This window comes from Hypanus sabinus, chromosome 29 (genome assembly GCF_030144855.1).
Source record: "Hypanus sabinus isolate sHypSab1 chromosome 29, sHypSab1.hap1, whole genome shotgun sequence".
Taxonomy (NCBI): Eukaryota; Metazoa; Chordata; class Chondrichthyes; order Myliobatiformes; family Dasyatidae; genus Hypanus; species Hypanus sabinus.
Window position 1 is genome coordinate 33,359,834 of NC_082734.1, and position 12,138 is coordinate 33,371,971.

Consider the following 12,138-nt stretch of genomic DNA (forward strand, 5'->3'; position numbering starts at 1 on the left):
TCCTAAAGCACGGCCAGAGATCCCTGCTCTCGACTGTGGGGTCGGAGGAACAGAGACAGACAAACAGGCATATATACAAAAACAAAGCCAGATATACACACACACACTCACAGAGATACAAACACAGAGACACACTCACTCACACACACACACTCACAGAGATACACACACACAGGCACACTCACAGAGATACAAACACAGAGACACACTCACTCACACAGACACACTCACAGAGATACACACACACATAAAGAGACATACGCACAGAGACACACACACACTCACAGAGATACACACACACAGACATTCACTCACACAGACAAACTCAGAGATACACACACACAGACACACACACACACACACACTCACAGAGATACACAGACACACAGAGATACACAGACACACTCACTCACACAGAGATACACACACACACATAAAGAGACATACGCACAGAAAGACACACACACACACAGAGGAAAGAGAGACATAGACAAAGATATGGGCACCCACAACCCTCAATGTGACACCAATACACCCCACACCCCCCATTTCCCCCTTCAGCAAATCCTCTCTCAATCTACTTCTCACTCACTTTCCACTCCCTCTCCCTTCCCCTTCCTTTCCCCACTCTCCCTCTCCCACTCCCTCGCACCACTCTGCCCTCTTCTCCCCTTCCCTCTTCCCCCTCACACCCTCCTCTCTCCCCCTCATGCCCTCCCCCCACTCCAACATTCTGTTCCCCCCCCTTCCCTACCTGGAAATGACATTTCTCTGAAAGTTAATTGTTTCCTGACACCACAGTGTAATTACAGAATTCTTGGAAAACAAAATAAGGGAACAATAATGTTGCTGAATCCACTAATATCCGACGGCTGTATGAGGCAACAGGGACTGGGTGTTGGTTCTCGGGGTCCTCTCCCTAACAAACCCCCCTCAACCGAGACCACTGTCCTCTCCCCTCACCACTTCCTCAGGACCACCATCCTCTCCCCCCTCCCCCCCCCCATCAGACACACGGTCCTTGTTTCACCCCCCCCCCACTCCATTTGGGTTCTTGCCAAGATCTGCAGAGTGGGGGCAAGGGAAGAGAGAGAGAGTCAGAGAGAGCAGGAGAGCATATTGAGCCAGAGGGGGTCTTGAATGAAAGGGGGAGAGAGGAGGAGAGATATGGAGAGGAAAGAGAGAATGGAATGCATTGAGCAGAGGTGAACGAGGGAAAACAGAGAGAGGAAGAGGGAGATGGGGAGAGAGCACAAGGACAGTGGCAGCAGATGAGAAACAGCAGCAAAGGAAAAGATGAGAGACAGAGGGAGGTATTGAGGGAGGAAGAGGGAGTGGGATATTGAGAATGGGGGAAGCAAGAGAGTGGAAAGGGAGGGAGGGGTGAAGGAAGAAGCGAGGGAGTGGGAACGTGGGAAGGGAAAGAGTGAAGGAAAGAGAGGAAGGGAGAGAGAGGTGGGATAGAGGTAGAGAGTGATAGAGGGAGGTAGAGATTGAGAGAGGAAGAGAGTGAACGAGAGAGAGAAGGTGAAGAAGAAAGAAAGTGAGAAAAGGGGTGACATTGATCTTCTCTCTGCCCATAAACCGTCCTCTGCTCAGGCCTCAGGCCACTGCCCATCACCACCTGTTCCTCCCAGTAGGACAAGGGAAGGAATTGGACCATCATTTGTCAGTCATCCCCGTCGAGAGCTTACGAGGCCCGAGGGCCTTTAGGACAGGGGAGGGGAGGGGAATTTGGGGTTGGGGGATGTGCTCTAGGAGTTGGGGGCCATAATGTCAGATCAGTCTCGATATTGGTTCAGGTCAGCCTCCAGGAGAACTGGAATAGGCTGGGGAGGCTTAGCCTGGACACGAAGCCCAGGCTTACAATATGGCACAGCCCATTATGTTGTGCTGACCTTTAACCTACCCCAAGATCAATCTAACCCTTCCTTCCACAGAGGCCTCTGGTTTTTGTGTATCCATGTGCCGAACTGAGAGTCACTTAAACCTCCCTAATGTGTCACTCTCTACCACCACGCCAGGAAAAACACTCCATGCACTATCGCTGTGTCAAAAGCACCCACCCCTGACATCCCATTTCACTCAATCACTTTAAAATATTAACACCATTTCTACCCAGGGAAAAAGGTCGTACATTCTATCATTTTGTACACCTCCGTCAAGTCTTTTTCTCATCTCCTTCATTCCAAAGAGAAAAGCCCCAGCTTGCTTGAACTTTCCTCATAGGCAACACGAGTGAATCTGCAGATGCTGGAAATAAATAAAAACAGAAAATGCTGACAGAACTCAGCAGGCCAGACCGCATCTACAGGAGGAGGTAGTGACGACGTTTCGGGCCGAAACCCTTCATCAGAAATGAAGTAAGGTGGGAGACCTCCGCTGATACCCCCTGCCCCCCCTTACCCCATCCCTATCTATAATTTTAGTCTGGTTCTCTTTCTCTCTCTTCCCCCCCCCCCTCACTATGATCCCCCCCAGCCCTACCTTTCTTTCTCTTTTATTTCCCATAATTCTCCACCTTCCCCCTAGCCCATTTCCCTTCAGCCTATCAATTCCCAGCTCTCAACGTCATCCCTCCCCCCACTTCTTATCCCCGTCGACCATCCCATGTTACTTCACTCCTGATGAAGGGTTTCGGCCCGAAACATCGTCACCACCTCCTCCCATAGATGCTGTCTGGCCTGCGGAGTTCTGCCAGCATTTTGCGTTTTCCTCATAGGACATGCTTTCTGGTAAATCTCCTCTGCACCCTCTCTAAAGCTTCCACATCCGTCCTATTATGAGGTGACCAGAACTGAACACAATTCTCCAAGTGCGGTCTAACCATGTTTTTATAGAGCTGCAAGATTAGCTCACAGCTCTTGGACCCAGTTCCTTAATTAATGAAGGCCAACACACCATACGCCTTCTTAACCAACTATTAATTTGCGTGACAAACTGGCTGGACCTTTAGACGTCCTCAAGTTTCCTCTGTTCCCCCTCAGTGCTAAGAATCTTGCCATTAACACTGCCTTCTGTTTACCATCTGCGCCGTCCACAACTCCATCAACCTTCCTGTAACCTGCAAGCTTTCGAGCCCACCTTCCCACTTCCTCATCTGAGACATTTCTAACAGTCACAGGGAACAGCTGTCCCAGAACAGGTCCAGTTTGCGGACAAGTCACTGACGGCTCTGCCGGAAATGTTGTGGCTGAGCGAGGGCTGGGTCTGACCTTCTCATTAACCAGGTCAACGTGGGTGGGGCATGGGGCAACGAAGGGGGTTGTGAGGGTCACCAATGACGGGTGTCAGGTCACAGATTGGTGATCGGACAGTCCACCCCTCCACGTCTCTGTGACCACCCCCCCTCTTTGTCCCACCCTATCTCCATGACCCCCACCAGCCCTCTGATCCCACTGATAAAGGGCACATGGGTGAGGACGTAATAGACCTCGGGGGGGGGGGTGCACGTGGCTTCTCAATGTTTATTTATGAGAATGATCCAACCGGCACTTGGAACAGGCCCCTGACATTCAAACCCTGGCCTTTAAGTGTCCGCTCGTTGAAAATATCTGGTCTCGGAGGGATCTCTCGCCAGCTAAATATAGAGATCCCTGTCCAATCCGTCTGCAGCCGGCTCTGTCATCAGCGGACTTAGTGTGTATTATTTGAAAACAGATGCCGGGGAATTACAGTATGGACACGGTGTCTGTGTCCGGACTCAGGGACTGGTGCTCTGAGAAATGAAGGCTTCAGACAAAGGGACCGAGGGAGAGTGAGGGAGAGAGTGAGAGGCAGAGAAGGAGAGAGTGAGAGTGAGGGAGAGAGTGAGAGGCAGAGAAGGAGAGAGTGAGAGTGAGAAAGAGAGAGAGAAAGGGAAAGTCAGAGGGAGAGGGAGAGAGGGAGGGTGAGGGAGAAGGAGAGAGGAAGAGGGAAGAGGGGGAGAGAGGGGAGAAAGGAAAGAGGGAGGACAAGAGAAAGAGGTAAGATAGGTCACAGAGATGGGTGGTCACAGAGTCTGAGAGGGGGGCAGGGGAGGGAGGGGTTTAGGGAAGGAAGAGGTCACAGAGATGGGGAGGGGTATATGGGGTTACAAGAAGAGAATTGGTTTAGGGTACAGAGGGGGTCATGGAGATAGAGGGGGCTGTGGGGTGGGGGGGTCACCGAGACCAGGAGGGGGTCATGGAGACGAGGAGGAAGGGGGCCACAGTGATGGGGAGGTGCTTAAGGAAGGGAGGGTGGGATTACAGAGACAGTGAAGGATGTGGAGGAGGGAGCAGTCATGTAGATGGAGAGGGGGAAGAGAGGGTCAAGAAGGCAGGAAAAGTGTAGGGGAGGGAGTGAACATGTAGATGAGGAGGAATGTAGCGGAGGGGAGGGGTGTAGGGGAAGGAGGGGGTGATGGAGGTGGGGAGGAGTGTAGGGGAAGGAGATGGGGAGGAGTGTAAGGGAAGGAGGTGTGGAGGAGTGTAGGGGAAGGAGGGAGTGATGGAGGTGGGGAGGGGTGTAGGGGAAGGAGGGGTGATGGAGATGGAGAGAGGTGTAGGGAAAGGAGGGGTGATTGAGGTGAGGAGGGGTGTAGGGGATGGAGGTGAGGCGGGTGTAGGGGAAGGAGGGTGATGGAGGTGGGGAGGGGTGTAGGGGAAGGAGGGGTGATGGAGGTGAGGAGGGGTGTAGGGGAAGGAGGGGTGATGGAGGTGGGGAGGGGTGTAGGGGAAGGAGGGGTGATGGAGGTGAGGAGGGGTGTAGGGGAAGGAGGGGTGATGGAGGTGGGGAGGGGTGTAGGGGAAGGGGAGGTGATGGAGGTGGGGAGTGGTGTAGGGGAAGGAGGGGTGATGGTGAGGAGGGGTGTAGGGGAAGGAGGGGTGATTGAGGTGAGGAGGGGTGTAGGGGATGGAGGTGAGGCGGGTGTAGGGGAAGGAGGGGTGATGGAGGTGGGGAGGGGTGTAGGGGAAGGAGGGGTGATGGAGGTGAGGAGGGGTGTAGGGGAAGGAGGGGTGATTGAGGTGAGGAGGGGTGTAGGGATGGAGGTGAGGCGGGTGTAGGGGAAGGAGGGGTGATGGAGGTGGGGAGGGGTGTAGGGGAAGGAGGGTGATGGAGGTGAGGAGGGGTGTAGGGGAAGGAGGGGTGATGGAGGTGGGGAGGGGTGTAGGGGAAGGGGAGGTGATGGAGGTGGGGAGGGGTGTAGGGGAAGGAGGGGTGATGGAGGTGAGGAGGGGTGTAGGGGAAGGAGGGGTGATTGAGGTGAGGAGGGGTGTAGGGGATGGAGGTGAGGCGGGTGTAGGGGTAGGAGGGGTGATGGAGGTGAGGAGGGGTGTAGGGGAAGGAGGGGTGATTGAGGTGAGGAGGGGTGTAGGGGAGGGGTGATTGAGGTGAGGAGGAGTGTAGGGGATGGAGGTGAGGAGGGGTGTAGGGGATAGAGGTGTGGAGGGGTGTAGGGGAAGGAGGGGTGATGGAGGTGGGGAGGGGTGTAGGGGAAGGAGGGGTGATGGAGGTGAGGAGGGGTGTAGGGGAAGGAGGGGTGATGGTGGGGAGGGGTGTAGGGGAAGGAGGGGGTAATGGAGGTGAGGCGGGTGTAGGGGAAGGGGTGATGGTGAAGAGGGGTGTAGGGGAAGGGGAGGTGATGGAGGTGGGGAGAGGTGTAGGGGAAGGAGGGGTGATGGAGGTGGGGAGGGGTGTACGGGATGGAGGTGGGGAGTGTGTACAGGACGGAGGGGTTGATGGAGGTGGGGAGGGGTGTAGGGGAAGGAGGGGTGGAGGTGAGGAGGGGTGTAGGGGATGGAGGTGAGGCGGGTGTAGGGGTAGGAGGGGTGATGGAGGTGAGGAGGGGTGTAGGGGAAGGGGAGGTGATGGAGGTGGGGAGGGGTGTACGGGAAGGAGGGGGTGATGGAGGTGGGGAGGGGTGTAGGGGAAGGAGGGGGTGATGGAGGTGGGGAGGGGTGTACGGGATGGAGTGGGTGATGGAGGTGGGGAGGGGTGTACAGGACGGAGGGGTTGATGGAGGTGGGGAGGGGTGTAGGGGAAGGAGGGGTGATGGAGGTGAGGAGGGGTGTAGGGGAAGGAGGGGTGATGGAGGTGGGGAGGGGTGTAGGGGAAGGGGAGGTGATGGAGGTGGGGAGGGGTGTAGGGAAGGAGGGGGTGATGGAGGTGAGGAGGGGTGTAGGGGAAGGAGAGGTGATTGAGGTGAGGAGGGGTGTAGGGGAAGGAGGGGTGATTGAGGTGAGGGGTGTAGGGGAAGGAGGGGTGATTGAGGTGAGGAGGGGTGTAGGGGAAGGAGGGGTGATTGAGGTGAGGAGGAGTGTAGGGATGGAGGTGAGGCGGGTGTAGGGGAAGGAGGGGTGATGGAGGTGGGGAGGGGTGTAGGGGAAGGAGGGGTGATGGAGGTGAGGAGGGGTGTAGGGGAAGGAGAGGTGATTGAGGTGAGGAGGGGTGTAGGGGAAGGAGGGGTGATTGAGGTGTGGAGGGGTGTAGGGGAAGGAGGGGTGATTGAAGTGAGGAGGGGTGTAGGGGAAGGAGGGGTATTTGAGGTGAGGAGGAGTGTAGGGGATGGAGGTGAGGAGGGTGTAGGGGAAGGAGGGGTGCTGGAGGTGAGGAGGGGTGTAGGGGAAGGAGGGGTGATGGAGGTGAGGAGGGGTGTAGGGGATGGAGGTGAGGCGGGTGTAGGGGAAGGAGGGGTGATGGAGGTGGGGAGGGGTGTAGGGGAAGGAGGGGTGATGGAGGTGAGGAGGGGTGTAGGGGAAGGAGGGGTGATGGAGGTGGGGAGGGGTGTAGGGGAAGGGGAGGTGATGGAGGTGGGGAGGGGTGTAGGGGAAGGAGGGGGTAATGGAGGTGAGGCGGGTGTAGGGGAAGGGGTGATGGAGGTGAGGAGGGGTGTAGGGGAAGGGGAGGTGATGGCGGTGGGGAGGGGTGTACGGGACGGGGGTGATGGAGGTGGGGAGTGTGTACAGGACGGAGGGGTTGATGGAGGTGGGGAGGGGTGTAGGGGAAGGAGGGGTGATGGAGGTGAGGAGGGGTGTAGGGGATGGAGGTGAGGCGGGTGTAGGGGAAGGAGGGGTGATGGAGGTGAGGAGGGGTGTAGGGGAAGGAGGGGTGATGGAGGTGAGGAGGGGTGTAGGGGATGGAGGTGAGGCGGGTGTAGGGGAAGGAGGGGTTGATGGAGGTGGGGAGGGGTGTAGGGGAAGGAGGGGTTGATGGAGGTGGGGAGGGGTGTAGGGGAAGGGGAGGTGATGGCGGTGGGGAGAGGTGTAGGGGAAGGAGGGGGTGATGGAGGTGGGGAGGGGTGTACGGGACGGGGGTGATGGAGGTGGGGAGTGTGTACAGGACGGAGGGGTTGATGGAGGTGGGGAGGGGTGTAGGGGAAGGAGGGGTGATGGAGGTGAGGAGGGGTGTAGGGGATGGAGGTGAGGCGGGTGTAGGGGAAGGAGGGGTGATGGAGGTGAGGAGGGGTGTAGGGGAAGGAGGGGTGATGGAGGTGAGGAGGGGTGTAGGGGATGGAGGTGAGGCGGGTGTAGGGGAAGGAGGGGTTGATGGAGGTGGGGAGGGGTGTAGGGGAAGGAGGGGTTGATGGAGGTGGGGAGGGGAGTAGGGGAAGGGGAGGTGATGGAGGTGGGGAGGGGTGTAGGGGAAGGAGGGGTGATGGAGGTGGGGAGGGGTATACGGGATGGAGCGGGTGATGGAGGTGGGGAGTGTGTACAGGACGGAGGGGTTGATGGAGGTGGGGAGGGGTGTAGGGGAAGGAGGGGTGATGGAGGTGAGGAGGGGTGTAGGGGAAGGAGGGGTGATTGAGATGAGGAGGGGTGTAGGGGATGGAGGTGAGGTGGGTGTAGGGGAAGGAGGGGTGATGGAGGTGGGGAGGGGTGTACGGGATGGAGGTGGGGAGTGTGTACAGGACGGAGGGGTTGATGGAGGTGGGGAGGGGTGTAGGGGAAGGGGAGGTGATGGAGGTGGGGAGGGGTGTAGGGGAAGGAGGGGGTGATGGAGGTGAGGAGGGGTGTAGGGGAAGAAGAGGTGATTGAGGTGAGGAGGGGTGTAGGGGAAGGAGGGGTGATTGAGGTGAGGGGTGTAGGGGAAGGAGGGGTGATTGAGGTGAGGAGGGGTGTAGGGGAAGGAGGGGTGATTGAGGTGAGGAGGAGTGTAGGGATGGAAGTGAGGCGGGTGTAGGGGAAGGAGGGGTGATGGAGGTGGGGAGGGGTGTAGGGGAAGGAGGGGTGATGGAGGTGAGGAGGGGTGTAGGGGAAGGAGAGGTGATTGAGGTGAGGAGGGGTGTAGGGATAGGAGGGGTGATTGAGGTGTGGAGGGGTGTAGGGGAAGGAGGGGTGATTGAAGTGAGGAGGGGTGTAGGGGAAGGAGGGGTATTTGAGGTGAGGAGGAGTGTAGGGGATGGAGGTGAGGAGGGTGTAGGGGAAGGAGGGGTGCTGGAGGTGAGGATTGGTGTAGGGGAAGGAGGGGTGATGGAGGTGAGGAGGGGTGTAGGGGATGGAGGTGAGGCGGGTGTAGGGGAAGGAGGGGTGATGGAGGTGGGGAGGGGTGTAGGGGAAGGAGGGGTGATGGAGGTGAGGAGGGGTGTAGGGGAAGGAGGGGTGATGGAGGTGGGGAAGGGTGTAGGGGAAGGGGAGGTGATGGAGGTGGGGAGGGGTGTAGGGGAAGGAGGGGGTAATGGAGGTGAGGCGGGTGTAGGGGAAGGGGTGATGGAGGTGAGGAGGGGTGTAGGGGAAGGGGAGGTGATGGCGGTGGGGAGGGGTGTACGGGACGGGGGTGATGGAGGTGGGGAGTGTGTACAGGACGGAGGGGTTGATGGAGGTGGGGAGGGGTGTAGGGGAAGGAGGGGTGATGGAGGTGAGGAGGGGTGTAGGGGATGGAGGTGAGGCGGGTGTAGGGGAAGGAGGGGTGATGGAGGTGAGGAGGGGTGTAGGGGAAGGAGGGGTGATGGAGGTGAGGAGGGGTGTAGGGGATGGAGGTGAGGCGGGTGTAGGGGAAGGAGGGGTTGATGGAGGTGGGGAGGGGTGTAGGGGAAGGAGGGGTTGATGGAGGTGGGGAGGGGTGTAGGGGAAGGGGAGGTGATGGCGGTGGGGAGAGGTGTAGGGGAAGGAGGGGGTGATGGAGGTGGGGAGGGGTGTACGGGACGGGGGTGATGGAGGTGGGGAGTGTGTACAGGACGGAGGGGTTGATGGAGGTGGGGAGGGGTGTAGGGGAAGGAGGGGTGATGGAGGTGAGGAGGGGTGTAGGGGATGGAGGTGAGGCGGGTGGGGAAGGAGGGGTGATGGAGGTGAGGAGGGGTGTAGGGGAAGGAGGGGTGATGGAGGTGAGGAGGGGTGTAGGGGATGGAGGTGAGGCGGGTGTAGGGGAAGGAGGGGTTGATGGAGGTGGGGAGGGGTGTAGGGGAAGGAGGGGTTGATGGAGGTGGGGAGGGGAGTAGGGGAAGGGGAGGTGATGGAGGTGGGGAGGGGTGTAAGGGAAGGAGGGGTGATGGAGGTGAGGAGGGGTGTAGGGGATGGAGGTGAGGCGGGTGTAGGGGAAGGAGGGGTTGATGGAGGTGGGGAGGGGTGTAGGGGAAGGAGGGGTTGATGGAGGTGGGGAGGGGTGTAGGGGAAGGGGAGGTGATGGAGGTGGGGAGGGGTGTAGGGGAAGGAGGGGTGATGGAGGTGGGGAGGGGTGTACGGGATGGAGCGGGTGATGGAGGTGGGGAGTGTGTACAGGACGGAGGGGTTGATGGAGGTGGGGAGGGGTGTAGGGGAAGGAGGGGTGATGGAGGTGAGGAGGGGTGTAGGGGAAGGAGGGGTGATTGAGGTGAGGAGGGGTGTAGGGGATGGAGGTGAGGTGGGTGTAGGGGAAGGAGGGGTGATGGAGGTGGGGAGGGGTGTACGGGACGGAAGGGGTGATGGGGGTGGGTATGGGTGTAGGGGATGGAGGGGAGTCACAGACCAGCCCCTCTCACTGCTCCCTCACCCCCTGCACCACCTGAGCCGTGGGAACGTTCGGGAAGATGAATCACTCGGATCAGCAGCCCTGGCGACAGGATCACGCGTCCTCACAGCTGCAGGACCCAGTATCACCACCACTGACATCAGCCCCCTTCTTAGGAAACACACATTTCTGTAACACAACACGGCATTAGTGTCAGCTGTCTCCAGAGATTCTGACCTCAGCAGCAGCAGGGAGGGACACTCACTCTGTGTCTGCCCAGGGAGTGTGTGATGGGACGGTGTGGAGGGACACTCACTCTGTGTCTGCCCCGGGAGTGTGTGATGGGAAGGAGTGGAGGGAGATTCACTCTGTGTCTGACCCCGGGAGTGTGTGATGGGACGGTGTGGAGGGAGATTCACTCTGTGTCTGACCCCGGGAGTGTGTGATGGGACGGTGTGGAGGGAGATTCACTCTGTGTCTGACCCCGGGAGTGTGTGATGGGACGGTGTGGAGGGAGATTCACTCTGTGTCTGACTCTAGGAGTGTGTGATGGGACGGTGTGGAGGGAGATTCACTCTGTGTCTGACTCTGGGAGTGTGTGATGGGACGGTGTGGAGGGAGATTCACTCTGTGTCTGACCCCGGGAGTGTGTGATGGGACGATGTGGAGGGAGATTCACTCTGTGTCTGACCCTGGGAGTGTGTGATGGGATAGTGTGGAGGGAGATTCACTCTGTGTCAGACCCCGGGAGTGTGTGATGGGATGGTGTGGAGGGAGATTCACTCTGTGCCTGACTGTGGGAGTGTGTGATGGGACGGTGTGGAGGGAGATTAACTCCGTGTCTGACCCCGGGAATGTGTGATGGGACGGTTGGAGGAAGATTCACTCTGTGTCTGACCCTGGGAGTCTGACCCTGAGCAGAGCAATGGAATAAGAGAATTTCTTTGTTATTTCTGATGAAGGGAGAAGAGTTTCCCTTTCACTTCCCTCCGTCTCTCTTGCCGGGAACTGAGGTGTATGCCTCTGAAAACATTCGACAATTTACAACCGCAGGGGACGGGAAGGGGAGAGGCACTTATCGGCTCTCACTGTGTGATGCACCTCTTCCTGACGTCAGTGCCTGACGGAGGTGATTTTCTCTAGAACCCTCCCCCTCCCCCCCCCCCGTCATCTTACTTCTGCAGTTGCTGGTGGGGAAAAGGGATGTGGGTTCAGTATCGGTTCTGACAAAAGCAAAGATCATTGAAGGCGGAGGTGACGAGGAGAAGGGATCACCATGAGAGGTGTAGGGGACAGCGAGGAAGACCACACTGTAGAAAGGTGGTGTGGAGAGAGCACTGTAGGCAAGTGTGTATAAACAAAAACCTTTTGCAAGAATGCATCAAAGAGGCATGTAGAACTATTGATTATTAAGGGATGTCATCAATTATCAGGAAATGAAATGAACTATTCATGCAAATATCCAGAAATAATCTCAAGAGAGAGAGGGACTGAGAGACACCGGTCAGTGTACAGATCTCCCCTGAGAGAGAGTGACTGAGAGACACCGGTCAGTGTACAGATCTCCCTCTGAGAGAGAGGGTCTGAGAGACACCGGTCAGTGTACAGATCTCCCCCTGAGAGAGAGGGTCTGAGAGACACCGGTCAGTGTATAGATCTCCCACTGAGAGAGAGGGTCTGAGAGACACCGGTCAGTGTACAGCTCTCCCCCTGGGAGAGAGGGACTGAGAGACACCGGTTAGTGTACAGATCTCCCCCTGAGAGAGAGGGACTGAGAGACACCGGTCAGTGTACAGATCTCCCACTGAGCGAGAGGGACTGAGAGACACTGGTCAGTGTACAGATCTCCCTCTGAGAGAGAGGGTCTGAGAGACACCGGTCAGTGTACAGATCTCCCACTGAGTGAGAGGGACTGAGAGACACCGGTCAGTGTACAGATCCCCCACTGAGAGAGAGGGACTGAGAGACACCGTTCAGTGTACAGATCTCCCTCTGAGAGAGAGGGACTGAGAGACACCGGTCAGTGTACAGATCTCCCCCTGAGAGAGAGGGACAGAGAGACACCGGTCAGTGTACAGATCTCCCACTGAGAGAGAGGGTCAGAGAGACACCGGTCAGTGTACAGATCTCCCCCTGAGAGAGAGGGACAGAGAGACACCGGTCAGTGTACAGATCTCCCCCTGAGAGAGAGGGACTGAGAGACACCGGGCAGTGTACAGATCTCCCCCTGAGAGAGAGGGACTGAGAGACACC

General features: G+C 57.8%; 1 protein-coding gene across 1 annotated transcript in view; it reads right to left on the reverse strand.

Annotated features, from left to right (window-relative positions):
- Positions 1 to 9,999: 9,999 nt before the first annotated feature.
- The window catches only part of LOC132382811 (complement C2-like), a 17,428-nt gene continuing 15,289 nt past the window's right edge, over positions 10,000 to 12,138 (reverse strand). Inside the window, exon 5 of the mRNA XM_059953266.1 lies at positions 10,000 to 10,074. Within this exon, the coding sequence (XP_059809249.1) occupies positions 10,000 to 10,074 (75 nt within the window). The remainder of the gene's footprint in view (positions 10,075 to 12,138) is intronic.